Source organism: Simochromis diagramma, unplaced genomic scaffold (assembly GCF_900408965.1).
Source record: "Simochromis diagramma unplaced genomic scaffold, fSimDia1.1 OVJJ01000293.1, whole genome shotgun sequence".
Classification (NCBI taxonomy): Eukaryota; Metazoa; Chordata; class Actinopteri; order Cichliformes; family Cichlidae; genus Simochromis; species Simochromis diagramma.
Window position 1 is genome coordinate 11,557,352 of NW_024386801.1, and position 20,395 is coordinate 11,577,746.

The 20,395-nt window shown below is 42.1% G+C and overlaps 1 protein-coding gene across 7 annotated transcripts in view; it reads right to left on the bottom strand.

Annotated features, from left to right (window-relative positions):
- Positions 1 to 793: 793 nt before the first annotated feature.
- The window catches only part of megf11 (multiple EGF-like-domains 11), a 77,188-nt gene continuing 57,586 nt past the window's right edge, over positions 794 to 20,395 (bottom strand). For 2 of the 7 annotated variants that reach the window (XM_040025831.1, XM_040025829.1), the window contains 15 exons: positions 17,102 to 17,222; positions 14,277 to 14,440; positions 14,048 to 14,150; positions 11,122 to 11,268; positions 9,676 to 9,810; positions 7,595 to 7,723; positions 6,852 to 6,980; positions 6,085 to 6,213; positions 5,819 to 5,947; positions 5,479 to 5,712; positions 5,173 to 5,342; positions 5,019 to 5,082; positions 3,534 to 3,578; positions 2,625 to 2,837; positions 794 to 2,376 (listed from right to left, as the gene is read on the bottom strand). In XM_040025831.1, the coding sequence (XP_039881765.1) occupies positions 2,201 to 2,376; positions 2,625 to 2,837; positions 3,534 to 3,578; positions 5,019 to 5,082; positions 5,173 to 5,342; positions 5,479 to 5,712; positions 5,819 to 5,947; positions 6,085 to 6,213; positions 6,852 to 6,980; positions 7,595 to 7,723; positions 9,676 to 9,810; positions 11,122 to 11,268; positions 14,048 to 14,150; positions 14,277 to 14,440; positions 17,102 to 17,222 (2,088 nt within the window). In that variant the 3' untranslated portion in view covers positions 794 to 2,200. Of the gene's footprint in view, positions 2,377 to 2,400; positions 2,838 to 3,533; positions 3,579 to 5,018; positions 5,083 to 5,172; positions 5,343 to 5,478; positions 5,716 to 5,818; positions 5,948 to 6,084; positions 6,214 to 6,851; positions 6,981 to 7,594; positions 7,724 to 9,675; positions 9,811 to 11,121; positions 11,269 to 14,047; positions 14,151 to 14,276; positions 14,441 to 17,101; positions 17,223 to 20,395 lie in introns of those variants that run through there. The other 5 variants (XM_040025830.1, XM_040025828.1, XM_040025834.1 and 2 more) reach the window with 3 other exon arrangements.

The following is a 20,395-nucleotide window of genomic DNA, read 5'->3' on the forward strand; positions in this document are numbered from 1 at the left end:
GTCGCTCCTTTAGAATGACAGGAGGCCAGGGGCCAGTTTAAATGATAAAAAAGTAGAATTTATGAGATTAAATGAATAAAACTGACAAGCTGATAGCGCAATCAGTAGGGGCATCTGAAGTTTTGTTAAGTTTAAAAGCCTTCATGCAACACCCCACAACGGTGGAGACCACTCAATCAATTTTATACAGTGAATTTTAAAATAGTCGACGGGTCAGCCGGCGCCCTGCGGTGGCGAGTAAGCCTATCACTGGTCTAAATCATGTAGTTGTCCCCTTTCTGCTTCAGTCTGCGCACAGCATATAACACATTGGAGGATTTAACAGAGTTTCTATTCATGAATTTCACCCAAAGACTCATCATTAAACCACCTGATAAGATTTGTCGTTCACCAGACCAGAACCCTTCATTAAGGGTATTAACCTGACTGAAACGGGTTTCTGATGGCAGAATAGGCATTTAATTTGAAACTTGTACCAAAACAACAACCTGCTTTGATATGACAGCAGCTAGAAAAACCTTCCTCGGAGGTCAAATAGTCACATGGTTTATGATCCACTGGTCACCACACTGGTCAAAGATGGGATAATGTTCAGCACTAATGAAACGCTGTCTGTGCATCGATTGTCAACATGTTATTGCTTCTACATAGGGTGAAATGGAATTCACATAGTGAATGAGCAAATTCATCTCGATAAATAAATAAATAAATAAATAAATATGCTCTTTTAGCCTGATACAAACATAAATTTTAGATTTAGAAATGGATTTGTTTCCCTTTCTTTTTTCTTTTCTTTTTTTTAAACATATAATTCCCTTTTGTAAATACTGCACAGGATATTTGTGGGTCTTAAACTGCTCATGTGAAAGCCTTTTTTTTCTCCCTTTTTTCAATTTACAATTTGACAGAGAGAGTGAGAACATTTTAAGTGACTTCAAAAACAGTTCACAAAATGACACCGATAATTTCACAAGAAGATAAATTGTGTTATCTACATCAGCGGGTATCCATGCTCATCTTTTTTTTTTTATGCTAGAATAACACAGATTTTTTTTTTTTTTTAAAAGGAACACCATCACTAATATAAAACAATCCAAAAAAAAAAACCAATTAGATTTATAAATACAAAAAAAGTCTAAGCAAACTCTTCTTATGACCCACTATTTTTAAAAAAAGATGTAAACCAAAACATTTGCAAGAAAAAAAAAGAAGAAGAAGCTTTCACGTACAAAACAACACAAGATCAGATCACTTCATTAGTGTGGGGAGAAAAATCCAAACTTTAGACTTACTGTTACTTTCAGCAATGCAATAAATGCATGAACACTGATGACCTGAATATATTTCAAGATACACTGGGCCTCATTAACACTAAAACTAAGAGAAGCTCTTTAGTAAGACACAGAGATCACATGAGTATTAACTGTGATTGTTACTGGATAACAGTGAATAAAAAAAAACCCAAATACAATATTTTACTATTTATCCATGCTTCCTCAGACTTGGCTCACTCACAGCAAAGTTTCCTTAATTAACATTTAGTGGAGGTTGCGCTACCTTTGCCTGCGCTTTTCTTCACTTCGGAGTAGATGATCGTAAGCACTTTGTGGCAGCTGTGATATGCAGCTGCTTCACAGAGAAAATTCATAAACACTATACATAGCAGATCTTTGCCTGCTTAGATATGGTGAAGGCTGTTAAACCTTCCTTCCTGTGGAGAAAATCACTTGTGTTTTGCGGGGACTTTATAAACGCTTGGCTGCCCTTGAATGCAAACTTATATGATGGGTTAAAAATCAGAGTGAAGAGAGCTCTCTCCAGGTAAATAAACTGTCCACCCACTCCATGTATACTGTCTTACAGGGTGCTTGGAAAGATATTGTTCCACTTCAGCAGGTCCATAAAGAGGCCAGCCAGCAGTTTGTGTGATCAATTATATAAGAAAATACAATGAGTGAATGATCGCTGGTGTGTGGGACACTCTATCTCCCCCCTTTCCTCTCTCTGGGCGATAGAATGGGCGCCAGTGAGGGAGCTAAAGAGAGCAGGGTCCAGAAGAGCTGTGGCTGTCCTTCCATCTCAGCATGTCAGTATCTAATCGAACACACACAGAGACAAAGGGAGGGCCGTTGGTTGAAAGGTGGCTGGATGTTTCCCAGATGCCGGCACGCAGTCAGAGGCCCGGAGGATAGGGTGCCTTCTAGAGCAGTGAGCTGGGGCTTTCTGGAGGCGGTGGGGGTGTGTGTGTGGGGCTGTGACGCATGGGTAGTATGTCATAGTGGCTGGGGATGTGGCTGCTGCGGGGAAGGTCGTAGGGGCTCTGGGAGAATCCGGTGGCCATTCCATTGGGCCCCTGCAGGACGCTCACTGTCGGCTCTGTCACAGTTTGGGGAAGGAGGAAGGAAAAAAAAGTGGGAGAGATACATAAGACGGTAAAGTGTCAGGCACAGGCTGAGGGAAAAAAAGAGACCAGAGAGGTACATGCAACAGAGAGACCACATATATTTTCTTTTATCAAGGCGTACAAATTCTGTACAGGATCACAGTATGGGACATGACCAGAGAGGCCATAAGCTGCAGGACCCTGCTGAGCTCCACACACAACACTCCAACAACGCACTCACCAACATCATAGACATTCCTGCTTGCACTGCCCAGGAGGGTGGCAGTGCCTCCAAAGGGCACTTCACGGTGGGAGGGGGATTTCATCTCCACATAGCTGCTCTCTGTGTGCTTGCAAGCCAGCCCTGGTGGGTCTCTAATGGTAGCATAAGGATTCTCACTATTGAGGGAGCAGGAGCTGTTGCTGCACATGGAGCTCTTGATGTAATCTGCAGCTGCCGCAAGACAAGGACATATTTAGTATCAACAGAGATGAAGTGCCTGCCACTGACTTTTAACAATGGCGTACATACTGAACTCTGATATTAAAGGACTAAAATTTAAGCTGGTATCAGAGCGTGACCAGAAGAATGGAAGCGAAACCCGTTGCCATTCTCAAGAAGCTGAACTTCTTTTGTCTCGGACAGGTGACTAATGATGGTACGTAGTAATCAGAGTACAAAGGGGAGAGAGTGGAGGACTCGTCTCATCCATAACAGTCTCATCATACTGATAAGAGGGCTCATTAGAGACCGCAGCAAAGCTGCTTCAGACCACTCTCCACACCCTTGGGTTTCTCACATTCACCACCGATTGAACAGTGTGGAAGACAAAATGACGTATCAGGCACGGAGCCATAGAGAGCAATTACTGTTGGAATAAAACCTCAGCCCACCATGATCTTGTCCAAAGTGCAGTGAGTTTTCACATAAATTACAGAGACTATACGGATGTGGGATTTTGGGTCAGAGAAATAGCTGTCTCAGAGGGGAACACGACCCAAATGGGAAAATGGATATATGGGCTGTTAAGCATAAAAGGATTTTGTAATTTAGCTGCTAGTGAAGCTGAACAGGATTCCATATGCAGAATAGGTCTTCACAGACACGCATGCAGCACACAGCAAACTGTCCCTGCTATTCATTTCTTACCTTTCCTGGAGCCTCTTTGTGTCTGCGCCTCACCCTGTTGAACATCTGTAAACATGTCAAAACAACAAAGTCAGACATCACATTAAATTCCCAGAACGTGTGAAGGTTGACAGGCGACGTCTCATTATAGTGAAATATTATTATTTTTTTATTTTTTGAAAGGATAGGAAGAAAATGATGGTGATAAGTTACTGCCAACAACAAAATACCACAAAAAAGAGAAAAACAAGCCAAGTACTGTGACTACAACAGTTCATAGCTCAGTAAATAAAAACCACTTTTTGACTTCCCATTATAATTGATGTGCTTTGTACGTATAAACTAAATGGGGGCTCCGACTTTTAAAGTCAAGCATGACAAAGAATTAATTATAGATATTAGGTTTTTGAATGGACATCCAGCCTATTGTGATTCCCCGAGCGCTGAACACTGTCCTTTTTGTCAAAGCTGCTGGCATCTCACAGATATGCACAAGGTGTCCTCTGGTGTCTGTGCATGACCCACTTGGTTATAACGAGACTAAGGCTGCTTTCTCGCTCCAAACTTGTTACATACAGTATTGAATCTAGCAAAGGACTGTGCACTCTTTTCTAAAGTTAAGCAAGCCTAAGCCTAACCAGGGAGTAGATGCAAAATTGAATTCAGTGATAGAAAATAAAGCAAAACAAAGTCCAAAAGACAAACGCTCCCAAAGGGGACATGGACTGCAATCACTTCCTACTGAGGATTTTATCAGTCTTTAAAAAGGGGCCCAGTTATCTCTTGGCATCTTATATTGCAGCACTTCACGGCAACAAAGCAAAAAGGACACCTTGTGCGTATCTCTAGGACACCGGTGGCATCTGACAGAACAGCAGCAGTTGACGCCTCAGGGTCAGAATGCATTGCAACAGTGTTCAGCGCGCCTAAAGTCAGGACATAAGCAGTAAAGAAAATAATAATATTAATAATACAGTATTTTTACAACAGCTCACACTGTCATTCATTATCTGTGCACCACATCTTATTCTCCACTTACAAATGGTTACCTGACAATTACCATTAATACAAAAAAAACAAAAACGACTTTGATGTGCTTACATCAAACTACCCTTTAATTGATATAAACCATTTATGAAATGCTAATATGCTCCTTTTAAATGCCACACTTAATTTTCTATCGTTCACAGCCTATGTGAGTGTAGTGTTTGACCCAATGTAAGCCTTCATAGAAAAATGTGCCACCAGGGGAAGTGAAAGAGGACTAATGAGATCATAGTGATCCCTATTCATCTTCGCACCACTGCTTTCGCTGCATATCTTATCAAAATCAGAGCAAAGGTTATGTCTAACAAGAGACCCCTGGTTCATCTTCATTCACAGCAGGTTAGCGCCAATAAAGGGTGTGTGAAAACGTGTGTCTTTTGCCCTTGAATTGCTGGTTCTGTAAGGTCCAAATTCCAGATCTACGAACTGAGATGTAATAAGGGAGAGAAGAAAACTGACCCAGGTCATTGAGGTTGCAGTAGGCCCTCCATTCAGACCCATTTCTGCTCTTCAGCGTGTTTGACTGTGAAAAGAAAAAGACAATGTAGTGTTGATTTTGTACTGCAGCGTGTAATTTAGAAATTTTGTGTGAAGACATGGAGGGAGTTCATACTTTGAGGGTCAGAGTGCTGTCCAAGTTGCTGGAAATGGTTGAGACCACGTTACACTGAGCCACGGTGTGGTAGCTAGGGTTGGAGAAGCACTGGCCACTGCTACTGCTGCTGTTCTGGCTCTGACTGATCTCAGGAGCACTGGTTCTCATCGCGACAGTACTGCCACACTCTGAGGATTTACACACAGAAAGCAAAATGATACCTTTTTACATTTTTTTTCCCATTTTAGTGATATTGCATGGGGTGTAAGCAGTTTTAATACATATATTGTAAGTGATGGAAAAATGCACATGCAAGACTCTTACCAGACAGAGAGTAGTCAGTGTTGGTAATGTGCATGGCCTGTGAGTACGATACACTTGGCTGGATCTCATGGCCCTTGTCCCTCTGCCTCTGTCTGTACCACACAAACAGACTAAGCATGGCCATGATGATGAGGAGGAGAAAGATGATGCCCATGACAGCCCCTGCCGACTGGCGCTCGGAGCCTCGTGCTGGACTGATCTTTGTGTATGGGTTCAGCTCTTCCATCATCAGAGCTGCTACAGAGAAAGCAGAAAAAGTGGGTCGTTTAAACAATGCGTACACATCTGTGTTTGAGCGATAATACCCCGTAAAGCCTCGGCCATCTCAATCACCTCTCACCTTGATCGCAGCGGATGCCTTTATAGCCAGGGCTACAGTAGCATGTTCCAGTCACATAGTCACAGGTAGCATTGTTCAGGCACTCGCATAGCTGCTGGCAACCATATCCAAATGTACCAGCGGGACACTCTGCATGACAGAGAGGCACATTATTACACCCATCAAAATTAAAGCACTTACAGAGTGGGAGCCAAACTGTTTATAGAACACACACTCATCTACTGGGTAATTTTGCTCAGAGCTAAAATGTGTTGTGCCTACTCAACTCTGCTCACAGCTCGTCCCAATGAAGCCGGTTCGGCAAGCACACTGGCCAGATATGTGGTCGCAGTCTGCACCGTTTTGGCAGCGGCAGACTTCGGAGCAGTCCCTGCCGTAGAACCCTGAAGGACAGCCTGGGACAGAGATGTATAAAATGTTGGGGTGGGAGGAGTGGTGAAAACAAAGAGAAGGGAAGACAACATGGAGAGTCAAGGTCAAATCGCAAAGGAACGAGGAAATCAATATCACTCAATGTCTCTGCTGCATACTCAATAAGAGACAATGTGAATGAATTGAAATGAAACATTTCCTGCTTCTGCAGAAAATGCTGTTATGCTGTCAACATAACCTAGAGGTGGAAATAAAGAAGAAGACAACTGCAAATAGTAAGAATCTATATGAGAGAAGAGAGGGGAAAACAAATGTAATTTTCATGCACAATAGCAGGAGCTCCACACTGCAAACAATACTGAATAAACCCCTCGAGGTGATGGATAATGGAAATTCAAATTAGTGGACTGATATTGATGATCTGCTCTATCCCTGGGTAAATGACTGGGATGTATTACAAACATTAATGAAATGACCATTAGTTCTGTTCTGCTATTGCTCTCTCTCGCTTTAAAAAAAAAAAAAAAAAAAAAAGATAAAAACATCCAGTTTCCTTGTAATCAGAAAAAAAGTATTGTTTCTCACTTGTCATCTGCTGCAGTTCTATTAGACTGCCAGTAGATGACACTGTGTGTCTACTAACTGGATGGGAGAAACTCACGCTGTGTGCAGTAGAGACCGGTCCAGCCGGGGCTGCACCTGCACTCTCCATCATAGGCACTGCACTGGGCTCCATTGTGACAGTTACACGAGTTGAGACAATCAGGGCCCCAGTGCCCAGAGGGACAGGCTGCAGACGCCAGAGACACAGTCAAACTCATGGTCACGCACTCTCCCTTACATACACTACGTCCTAGACATGCATACATGAATCACATAACACATATGTTTGAGGAAAAGTCCAGACATTCTCCACGCTTTTCATACAATATGTTAAAATGATACATTTGGAAAAAAAAATCCAGTTTTGTCATTACCCTCCACAAGCCCACAAGTTGTAGTGTTGGAAATTGCTGTCAGGTGAATATGTATGGAGTATCACCCGTGTGATCGTTAGTTGTTGTTTTTTTTTTAGTTTAATAGTTAATGCAATTAAAAAACACACACACACACACACATCAATTTTCCATGCCATGGCAGCTCAAAGTTCTGCTAATGATCTTTGGCCTACAGTTCTGTAAATCAAAGAGCATAATGTATTACAACAATCATTTAAGCAAGCTGTGTGTTTTACATCAGCTGGTGCTGAGGGTAGTTCTCTCTGTGTGCCGGGTCATGAAGATGATTAATGTGTATGAAGGTAAGGGTGAGAGAGAAATTAGGAGTGGAGACAGACAATGAGAGTGGGAAAAGTGGACAAATGAGCAAATTACAGAGTGGATGAAGGAAGGAAGGAAGCCATACCCTGAGAGCAGTCCTCTCCTATCCAGCCAGGGAAACACTGGCAGGAGCCATCAATGGGGTTGCAGGTGCCGTTGTTGGTGCAGAGGCAGATCTCGGCACAAGCTCTCCCGTACCTGCCACTTGGACAGACTGCAGAACAGAAAGAAACAACACACCACTTTATGAATAAACAAAAAAACTGCTCTGCCTCTTTTAAGATTAGAAAAACCCATTAACATTATGACACTAAACTTAGGCACATTACTGTGAACACATTTATGCAAACACACTGATTTTTTGAAAGGTTGTGTAAACATGTTCCTCTAATGGATGATATCCTTTTATTTGAGTGGACACGAAATGATCTGCTTAAACAAAAGGAGGAGTCAGTCACTGCCTCCTGTGGCACAACTGCCCCATTTCCACTGCTTAGAGTGGAATGAGTGATGTGCCAAAGAATTAAAATAGACCATGTACACAGACCACTGTATACATTTTTTATGAAATTAATATTTCAATGCATCCAGGCACTCTTCAATAAGAAATATTATTTCCAGTGAAACCTCGTTTGTGTTTCCTTGTTGGACCATGGGACAAATTAAACCAAGGTGTATCTCAGTATCAGGATCAGGGAGCTGCAGTGCCAGCAGATGCAATAAACGTCTCACATAAAAGAATAGCCACCGTTAGGAATATCTGATAAGGTGGCAGGCTGTGAAAGAGATGGGTCTGACTCATTATCATGGGGGGTGATTTTAATGATTATATTTCAACTGGTTTTTCCCTCTTCCTGAGAGCTCTTTCAACCTCTTTCAAGCAGGTTGTCATTAAGCCATGAGGTTGGCTCCCCCATACTGTTGCTTCTGGGGATTCAAGCCTCAGCTCACTGGGAGAGCTTCATTAGGCTGGGACTTTGTGTGCTGGACAGAGGACAAGTGAGGACACAATGGGGCTCAACAAGAGGATAATGTGCATGATGATGGCCACCTCTGTCCCTCGTCGCCTAACGCCCGCTCACCAGTAATTATGGTTCAGACAAATTAGGACTCGTTCTCGCTTTTACTTTTCCCTCTTCCTTCAGCTAAGCTATTAAACTTTTATTTGTAAGACATTGCTTAAAGCCATGAAAGAGAATTCAAAAATTCCTCATCGCCTATCTGTAATTTATTAAAAAAAAGAGGTAAATTATTAGAGGAAAAAAATCTACAGCGCATTTGTGTGAAGGTATCTCTTCTCAGAACGGCGGAGAACATTTTTAATGTGGAACCACTGACACGACAAATACAATACCTTGTCACACAAATGAACTGAAATCAGCACGCTGTTCAATGGATGGACAGTGTGGAGACAAAAACTACTGTGACACACACATAGTATACATTCATTCTCTTTCTCAGTTTCCTACTAAATGTTCTTTTTGACCAGACATATAGCTAAACGTCTTGCAAAAAACAAAACCCTCTTTGTAAAACATTTATCAAGATGTCATCACGCTACAAGAAGTAGTTGCTGAGAAATGTCGCTTATTAGGAATAAAAAGTGCCAAACCAAGTTGTTTTCATATAACATCCTCAGTAACGCCACAAAAGAAAAGTTGCCTTGAAAACAAGTTTAACAATAGAAACAGGTGTGTTTGTGCATTTCTTTGTCTGTATATTAATGAAAGCAATTTACATACAGCTCCTTTTGCAGAATTAGGCAAGGGGACAGCAAAATTTACTTAAAATATTCTTTGTCTAAAAATGTGGCTCTTAGCAATTTTCCATCCTCTGTTGAAGGTTGTTTTTTTTTGTTTACTTTTGTTTTTAGCTTAGGTTGCATCGATAATAGTCATATTTTAAAGTTTCAAGGCTAAGATGCTAGTGCGAGAGGCAGCAGGTCATCTTATTAGGACCAGTGTGCAAAGAGAGGACTTAAATGAAATGTACAGGAACGACATGATCAGTATTATTCCCTTACAGATTTCTGTATTTTATACAAAGGCATTTTCAAAAATAGCCAACAAAAAAAGAAAAAAAAACCACTCAAACTTCACAGTGAATGAATTTCACTGTACGTGAAAGAGCAGGATAAAGGTCAAAAGGACATAGAAGACTACTTGCCTTGGTTGCACAGCGAGCCGGTAAAGCCAGACAGGCACTCACAGTGGCCCGTGACATGATGGCATGGCCCGGTGCTGTGCACACACTGTGGACACGACTGGCTGCAGCGGTGCCCGTAGAACCCCGGAGAGCAGACTGGAGGCAGCAGAGTGTGGCAGGAGAGGACAGAGAATCAGTCACCAGCGTTGGATGAAACAAGAGGTATATAGTAATGAAACAAAGCATGACAAGAGTGATCAAGGGAGTGCAGAAAAATCAAGGCTGCGAGAAGTAAAGCAGAAAAGACAAGGAGCGACAGCAAAGGCAGGGGAAAAGTATAAAAGTCAGTCTCCATTGTAATCACTGCCATTTTATCTGCAGCCAGAGACAGAATAGTAAACGAGTTAAGAGCATAGTGAGTCTGTTTTACGTCAAGTCATGAGAGCAGCCTGATGATCTATATATGTGAGGAGACACACAACTGTGTTAATAATGCAAATTTCATTGAAAGAATGTGAACCGAGAGATATATAAACGGTGGTGCAAAAGTTATTATATAACACTTTATGCAAAGATTGTGCAACCATTATAAAAAGCTGCAATTTATATTAAAAACATATTTTCATTCCAGCGCTACACATCCTAAGAGCGCCTTAGGAATACTTACACTATTTTCACAGCCAGTGATTTGGAGAAAACTGTCAGGGGACAGCTGGGTATTTCTAAAATAGAAACCTTTTAGAAACTGACAAAACAACCTCAGTTGTAGCTTGACAAACTTGCAATGTTAAGTTTACCCAGTGGATTTTATTTTAAGCACCAGGTGTGGTGCATTTTTATCATCCTCTGGAGAAGCATGCAATTCTTCAGTTAACAATATTTCAGTGAGGGAAAAAAAGTGCAAAACTGCAGTTACGAGGTTTCTAGCTGACGAGAAAATTATCTGTGTAAATATTGAGTTTGGAGGAGTAACCATTTCCCCTCTCTGTCTCTCACACACACGGCGTGTTTAAGTCTCTCCACTCAAATTGATGTTTACAGGTTTGAGACAGTGAATTCACTCCCAATCAGTGAGTTCATCACTTGAGAGCACCTTCAGACAGACCCCGTTCGGAAACCAGAGCTGGGACTCCCAGTGAGCATACCCTCTGATGAGCCTCAGGCGAGGACTGTGAGTCTCCCACTGTGAGGTGGTTGTTGAGGACTGTGCCAGAAGGGGGTGAGAAGTGTGTCAGCGTGTGTGTATGTTTATGTGTCTGGGGGAATGCCATTGGGGCAAAGACACTGTGATTACATGATAGCTGTGATGAAGGGTTTACACTCAAGCAGTTATGTCCAACAACAATTCTTCAAAGATCAAACAAGGTCAGTGCTGTGATGGAGTTTGCAAGTATGATGGTCTCAGTGAAACAGATTTATTTCCTAAGGGTTTAGATAAAAAGAAGTTGCTTCGAGAAAGAGGCTCACTTCTTTTGCAGGACGTCCCTCTGTATCCAGGTGCACACACACATGTGCCGTCCTCAGGAGAGCACGATCCTCCGTTCTGACAGGAGCAGCTGACTGAACAGTTGGGTCCCCAGAAGCCTTGTGGGCACACATTATCACAGTGGATTCCTGCAGGCATGTTACCAAATCTTCAGTGAATGCATATTAAGAAGGCAAAAGACTGGTAAGCTGATAAATTCTAAACAGCGTGCCATCTGTAAAAACACATCATTAAGGGGCAGCATTCACAATGCTTGATCATTGCACATCTTTTCAGGGTTATTAAACTAACATGAATCATTGACTTATTTTAGTTTTGAATAAAGAAGCTGCAGTTTGGAGGGTGTTTTTTTTTCAGCCCATCTTTCACACTCTGCTTCTCCTCTCCAAATGTATTTTATTTTTGATCTGACTGGAGCTCCTTGCCAGTGCACTGTGTTGATTAACAGGGTTGGGTCTCAAGAGAGGCCAAGCTTGTCTCCCATTCTCTTTCAGCAGAGCAAGGGTAGTGCATGGAGCTGAAGGGAAGTACTCAGACCACAGTCTGCAAGTGTCACAGTGTCTTTTTTTTTTCTGTGGCTTCAACCAAATGCAAAACACTGCATCCATACAGGGCTCTCACTGTGAATGCATTAGCATGCCCATCAGAGCGCCATGTTTTCCTTCAGAAAAAAAAATTCACGCGTGCCGTTCTACATGTATACAGCCGGGTTTAGAAAGTGTGGCATAGCCCTGCAATTGCACATGCACACGGTCGGTGTCACACAGTCGCACAAATGCATGCAAACTCTGCAACCTTTCAAGCTTCAGCCCTCAGTTCGAAGCCTCATTTGAAATTTCCTTTGAGCGAGAATATCTGAGAATGGTGTGGCAATTAAAGCGGCATTAGTGCAGTACCTTTGAATTAAACCTGGACTAAACTCTGGGGACTAATGTTATACGGTAACCATGGCGCCTTAAGGCTATACAGGATAGGAAATGTTAAGTCTGATGAGTGGGGGACTAGATGGGTGTGGGGGGTACAGTCGCAGTGATTAAGTCAGAAGCTGTGCCATGGACATCAAAAGGAGGGCAAGGCTTGTGCAAGTGTGTTTGAGGTTCTGCTAGGGCAGGCAGGAAAAAAAAAAGAAAAACAGTGGCTGGCTTTACTGTCAGAAAATGAATGCGGACAGAGCATCACATTTTTCAGTCTAATGGTGACAAACAGAGGGGCTTTGGGTGCCTAGTGAGGGAGAAGAAGAAAGAGTGAAAGAAGCCAGAACTGAAGTCTCTTCAAAGGAGGCTTTTCGCTGAGAAGTGCCAGAGGTCCTACTATCCAATTTGTACAGTGAGCACAGCGAAGCAAACCTCTCTCTCCCTTTTTAACTCTCTCTCTCCTAGTGCATGTAAACACACATCACATTACCTGCTTCGTGTCATGGACCAGAATCTCTACAGAAATAAAAGGCAAAGGTCTATTTAACATGGTCTAGCACGATGCCCCCTGCATCAAGTGTCTAGTCAGAGAACTTTTTAAAATCTTTGTTGGCTGATGTCAGGCTCACGACAGTTCAGTAACAATTCTGTGGGTCATAGTCGGCCTAGCCACTTAAGCGCGCACACTCCTAAAGTCAAGCTTCTTGACAATTTAGGCAAGCCTCACAATAGAGCCAACACCAAGTTGACAGCAAAGTAGAATGCAATACCAACCCTGGCACACTCAGTGATATGACAGTGTTTACAAAAATAGCTGTAAACAGACATTTCACTCCATCCCTGACTCAGTCCTGTGACGAATCCCACATAGCCCTCTCTCTAGGTGCTCCTTCCTTCAGAGAGACCGCTGTCAAGCCGCTGCAATTTAAGTATGTATGTGTGTGTTTGTCCGACCCACTGGGCTGCACGCTGCCCCCAGCTCTGCACCCTGGTGACTCAATTAAGGCTGACAGATGGTCCCGACCTGTGCGGGATTCAGAGCATGAGAGGCCCGTTTTGCCGGCTCCATTCTTGCAGATAATAAAACCCACATTGTTTCCCAGAATAAATGCCCGAAGCTCGGGAGGCTGAATGGAGTGGGATGCTGAGAGCTCACAGGCTTGACCTTTCCTGCTGAATCTTTTTCCCTCTCCGACTGCACCTCTCTGCCCAAGCTCAGAGACCAGGTCCTTTGCTAGCCCCCTGTATTTGACATTCAGATGCGACGCTTCATTTTTGAGCATAATGACTCTCACCCTTGCTGTGACATTCATACTTTCCAACCTCCAAGCTTTTTCCCTGTAAGCAAATGGTTTAAATGACAAGAAACAGAGAGCGAACATATGGACGTGCAAACCCCCCAAAAAACGAAAAACTATCTGCATCTAGAGGGGATCAGATTCCAGTGGAGAGCTTGTGATAGCAAAGAACGATTGATACTCTGGTGAATAAACGCGGCAGCTGGTTTAATCAAATTTCCCAATAAAATGCAAACTCTAATAAACAGAACCAAAAATAACAATATCACAAGACATATCTAAAAATCTTGAGAGCAATGTGGGCCAATTATTTAGCTGATGATTCAGTTCAGTCCTTGTGTGTAGCCGGCATCATATAATATAAGCATGATTGCATAGCAGCTTCCAGCGTGCCAGCCAAGAGAATTAATTTAGAGCTCAATTCTCAACATCTCTCATTCGGCTATGCCACCGGCGCAGTGGCAAAACAAATTGAACATTTAATTAACAAAACACTGTGTAGACATTCTGTAAACATACTGTACTGCACAAGCCATGAATGCTGCAGCATATTTTCCTGTTATGGTAAATCAGTGTGTCTGACTGGCATCTAATGTCTTTGATTTTCAGCTAATGAAGATAACTACTAAAGACGGGCCGCTTCTGCTCCTAAAGACAGACTACTGTGATTTTGTTGTGAAAAAAGGAGTACAAACCTGTCCAGCCAGGGTAGCAGCGACAATAACCGCTCACTGGGTCACAGCCATCAGCGTGGCTGCAGTCGCAGCGCTCACGGCACTCCAACCCATACGTACCCTCCTGACAACGACGATAATAATAAGAAAACTTGATCTAACTCTTCTAAAATACAGCACAATGATGCAAAAGATTTAGCTGGGTCTTCACATCAATCTCTCAGTTAAAAAGAAAGAAAGACAGACTTACAGGGCAGGGCTCGTCACAGTGCTCTCCTCTCCAACCAGGAGAACATGTGCAAGTGCCATCTATAGGATCGCATGCAGCTCTGTTGCTACATAAGCATGTCTGATTACAGCCCAGACCCCAGGCACCACTGGAACAGAGGATGGAGCAGTCCACACCCTGCCAACCTCGAGTAACAGAGAGAGAAAAATCTAACTATAAACATTTATACAAGAAAAACGACATGAAGGCAGTTGCTTTATATTAAAATTACCAGACAACTGAACAGTCTAAATCAGGGATGTCAGGTCATTTTATATCATTGGCCTCATACAGTCCACTTTGATCTTGAGTGGGCTGGACGAGTGAAACACTCCTTTCTATGAGTGCAAAGAAGTTTAACTACCCACTTGGTCCATGAGATATCTTAATAATAGAAAAAGAAATGCAATGTCAACTGTGCATCTCAGTTTTTCTGCACACCAAAGGAATTCTGCTCTGTCATCACGACTCTTTCAGCATAAATTGCAAGAAATGTGTAAAACTTCAGAAAAAGTTCTGCAAGGTCATTCACAGAAAATGTTGTATTTTATAATTACTGTGGACCCATTGTAATAAACTGTCATTTCTATAATAGTGAAAAGAACAAAGCTTACTCAAAATTAATTGTTTATCTATAACTTTGTTGTAACATCAGTGATCATGAGGAAGGTCTTCATCAGAAGAAAAGATGGAAAACTTAAGAAACAACTGTTTAAATCCTGAAAATTAGGTCCTCCATCACATTTTTAAAATCATCCCAGTAGGCTGGGCCGATTTTTGCCCTCAGGCCTTATGTTTGACTTTCTTGGTTTAAATAATGGTCAGCTACAATGGTTTTTGCCCTTGTGCTTGAACCCTAAAGATTAATTTAAATAAACGTGATATGATTCAGCTGCAAAGAGAAAACACACCTCTAAGAATGGCGATGTATGAATGAGCACAATAACTATGGATGGACTTGTATAAATTTATTCAGTCCTACTGACTTTGGAGAGTTCTTAAGTTTCTCTTTAGTGCGTCCAGTACAATGGGTAAAAGATTTTAAAAAATGCGGTATATTGATAGCATCTGGACTTTGGTAACCTCTTCAGTTGTTCTATTGTGTTCAAATATAATAAAGTTTTCACTTCCAGAGAAATATATCTATATGTCCTGGATATATTGCCCCCAAAACACTGAATAGACTTAACTGTTGGCAGTCAAAATTTAGCGCACGATTCCTCTATTAACCCACGAGTTAACATCTGTGTGCATGAGTGAAATCTCTCAGGAATAATTGATCTGGGCGGTACTATTGACTGCGTATACTGTATATTTGGTGCACACTCTTTATATGGGACATTTGGTTATTTTTCATCTTTTATCTGATGGAAAACAATACAATCTGAGAAAGGAAAATGTTTTTATAGGCAATGACAGGTTAGAAGGTAAGAAGGATTTGATATCAGTGAGACATTTATGCAGTGCTGTGTAAAAATCTTGAGCCACCCCTCATTTCTTTATAGTTTGCTTCCAATGAGCCAGACTTTCTTGTAATTTTTAAAGTGGCCTGCAGCAATAGTTTTCCAAGCTTTCTGAAGGTCCTTGAAAGTTATTCTTTTAACTTTGGCTACCTTTTCAGTCATTTTTCAGTGTAGTCTTTGCTGTCTTTCACAGAAATATATCGTTAGGCACCTTGTTATTAGCTGTCTGTCACAAAACCAATAATTTGTTCCCATTTCTTTAGTTGAATCGATGAAAAACGTCAAAGATAACACAGTTTGATGGCCATAACATAATATTTTTGCACCAGCAAGGTGATTCCCAAAGTGCTATTGGCCAAAAACGTGGCATATCTTGGCATTGTGTGCAGTGTGTCCTTAAACACTCTGAGGAAACTGGACAAGTGGAGGACAAAAAAAAAAGTGGCAGATCTGAGTTTAAAAAAGAAAAAGTTGGACTTAAAATCAGTTGCAACAGGTTTTTATTAAGGGGTGAATCCAGATTTGAAGGTTTTAGTTTAGATTGTTGAGGAGGAGTTTAGGACAGAGGTACGATAGTGACCATCTACAGCCACGTGTAAGGCATAGTGGAGGCTCCGCCATGATTTGGAGTTTGAGGTCAGTGGTGTTGTGAATTGTGTCAAAATGTATCACATTGTCAACAGAAAACAGCGCCATACATTGATCCATCATGTAAAACCATCTGGAAATTGTCTGATTGACAGTGGCTTCATTTATCAGCACGACAATGATTCTACACACACAATTGCATACTATCAGTCATAGATTGGCCTCCCCACACCATGCTCGTTATTATTAAGTGCTCTTCAAGAATCCTGGAGAACTATTCCTGAAACCTACATGAAGAAATGATGAAAAAAGCTTGCCTAAGAGAGTTCATGGTCTGCTGAAGAATAAAGGCGGTCATACCAAATTTCATTAGAATTGTATGAACAGTTTTTACCTTGCATGTTGCATTCTCATTCATGTTTGCACATTTCAATGAATCAATGCACCTATTTCACATTTTCCTTGAGAAACACATGGAAATGAGGGGTGGCTTAATGAAGGGTGCATTGTACTGACACCATAAAATTTTGTCTTAAGAAATTAAGAATAGCTTATGTCATGTATTATTCATTAGACTGGAAAATTGAACAGATTAAATAAAGTTTGTACAGGAAAACAACCCAATGCACAGAATGCAACTGAATTTAGTCCATAAGAATTTATGTGTACAAATGTTCATCCATCTGTTCATCTGCACAGCCAGTACACCTTATCTCATGATATAGAAGACTTGTTCTCAGCCTCATGATTCTTTACCTTCCTTGCAGAAGCAGGAGCCATCAACAGGAGAGCAGGATGCATGATTATGGCAAGAGCAGGTGGACAGGCAACTACGTCCAAACAGACCAGGTGGACACACTGTAGAGCAGTCCTCACTCTGTGGGAGAAATAACGCAAAGTTATGCAGCACACAGCCAACATAGCAATAAATGCTGACACTGGCAGACTGAAAAAGGAATAAAATAGTCTGAAAGGATGTGGACTAAAACACTGGGAAGGTTGACTCTACTTCTCTGTATAGCTTACTAAGCTGTTTACTTAAACAAGTCACATTGTGTCTGTATGGAGACTGAAATTGAATGGATTTAAGAAAGTAACTGAAGTTCAAAGGAAGGACCACACTTGATCAGCTCAAGCTATCTCTTCTTAACTTCCAATTATGCACTCTATATATTCTGACAGCACCTGCTCTGAGCCATGGTTTGCAACCCCATTTCACCCCATCTCTCAACTTCTCTCTTCATCTCCATCTCCCGTTAGATTTCCTTTTCAGCTGAGACGCAGGCAGGACTCCAAAGTTGGAGAATCCAGACTTTTCACCGCTTTCTCCAATCAAGCAATGACTAACTTTGCACTCTTATCTAATCATCTTCACTCTATTAATGCAATCTTTTGAGTTCTTAATAAACTAAAGTCACATTAAGTTACTGCCCTTGCCTTGTGAAATGACTTGCGGAAGATGTATTTTGTAAGGGTGTTCAAAATCTGACACTGTGGACCCCACTCAAGCAGTCAAGACAATATTGGCATGCAAATAGAACTGGCACACTGAAATGAAATAAAAATATGGCTCATAAGCATAACAAGTTGCTGTTTGCAAGCTTCCCATGGACTGGATTACACTACACTGCATTACATTACATTGGAAGGTAAAGAAGAACATCCTGGAGTTTGTCTGAGATCTGATTTATGGATGCTTATTGCGATGGACATTGGAGATGATGAAACCATCATGAATTGTGAGCCAAACTAAATCACAAAAATATGTAAAACATCTGTGTGTTCAAACAGACAAAGAAACTGGATTTTTGAGTTCGAACCACTTCTGTGGCTTCAACTTTACCGGTTTGCTGAGTGAGCCAAATTAGCATGCCAAACGGCAGCAACAAAAAATGGCAACTTTTAAGATACTCATAATGTGTCCTTTGGCACCGGTGTCCTTGACACACTGTCAGCAGCAGTCTTGGACACAGAGAGATAATGGTCCTCTTTTAATGAGCAAATAAGTCAGCATCAGGAGATTGAGGCTTGGGTTAAAACATGCACCTTCCCCACATTAACCCTGCCCATAAATGTGATGCCAAGGGGTCCTTTACAAGTTTGCCTGTGATCATTTGGGAGCAAAACCCATCTCATTGTTGCCATTACCCCGTGCGTCACAGCACTGATGGCAAAAAAACACATTGTGCTCGTCTGTGAGACATTAGCAGCTTTCCATGGATTTGACAGCATGGGAATGAAATAGGGCTGAATCTTGTGGTGAGAACATTGTATCTACATTTTAGCACGTGGGCCCTCATCAGGCTAGATATTCAGCCAAAGCCACACTAGGCAAAAACAGCGATAAAATCCAAGTAAATGAGTTCCACAGTGAAATGGATGGACAGGATCTCACAGGTATCACTTATAGACCAACTCTCTAACCTCTCACTCTAATATACCATAGAAAAGATTGGCAGCCACATTGGCACAGCCTTTTAGTGTTGTTGCATTAAAATTAAGTATCTGGTAAAGGACATGAAGTACTCCATCTCTGTCCTCTGCATCCTGCTGTCATTAGAATTTCTCTGCTTTAAAGGCTGAGCACAACCCACCTCCACCGCTCTTGTCCCTCCCTCAGCTAGAGATCACAGCTAGTCTATGGATGCCCACACCCTTTGTTTCAAACCCTGACTTGAGTGACAGGTGACACAATGATTTAGAGTTCCAATTAGAGGCCCAGAGGAGTCCTGAGTGGCTCTTGCTTCGCTCACCAGAGATCTGGGGGACTGCTGGCTGCTCACTGCTCTCATTATCATTTTGAACTCAGTTTAAACATGAGGCAGGAGGAGATGTGCCAGTGGACGCCAGGGGCAGAACACACATCTTAAAACATCTCTCCTCCCCGTACACCACATAAAAGCGCCTGTCTGCGAATGAAATTTTTATCAATCGGTTGCAATAACCTTTGTTCTGCCGCAAACGACAGCTTCAAGACTGCTAACAATAGCAGTTCAGTTACAGTTGTTAAGTGCGGCAAGAAGTTCGACCGGCTGGGGGGTGGGGGATGGGGGAGGGCTGGACAAAGGGGGACTGGCAGGGAGGTGCAGTCTTTCTTCAGAGCTCAGGCAATTTACTGGTGACTGGACTCATGGATAAAACGTCATACAGCCACAAATGACCACATGGATTTTGCTGCCTCCATGACTGCGTCGAATTCCACTTGGTTTCCCCCCTCACAGTGCGGACTCCAGTGGTTGGTCTGTTCTCAAGTGGGGAAAGGCAGCTCTCTCATTAGTCGACTGATTCATATTCCTTCTGAGCTGGGAAGGATAGAAGTCTGGATGTGGAGAATCATTATTAATACACGGGCTGTCAGTCCATTGCATAGGAGCAGCAGGACCTTACATAACTACACAGCCGATAGAAGCAGTAACCAGACCAGACCAGGTCGTCCTTGGCCAAAGCACTAAATTCATACCTATTAGTATCTTAATGTAATTGGAGTGCATTTTTTCCAGAAAGCCACTAGCTGACACAACATTGATCAGGCTGGTACCCTTCGAGACTAGATGCAAATGGCACCACTAATTACCAATCATTCTCACTCCTTAACAGTTCATCTAACTGCTGGGTGAGTGAGTGCAGTTTAAAATTCATGCAGCATGGTTGAAAATGAACCTCTGAACCTTCTGATGAGGAGAGAAATCCCTGAGAGATAGGAAAATTGTTTTCACCACCTACAAAGGCAGACCGGAATCCATTCCTAATGCATTCATATTTCACATAAAGTGGTACCAACAGAATCTGTAGAAAAAAAGAAAAAAAAAAGAAAGACACCTTACAGAGTCCACATGCTGCAGATTGCAAGGGACAATGCCTGAATAGGTAACATGTAATCACTTTGTCCCAGTCAAAAAGAGCATGTCCAATTACTAGAGCTAAATCAAGCGTGGAGGTGCTCAGTCTGCTCAGACACTTTGCTTGGTTTGCCCCCCGATGGGACTCCAGAACAAAGATGCAGTGGGGAGGCTTAGTCTTATCAGCTGTCCCCCGGGGAAGTGACTTCGC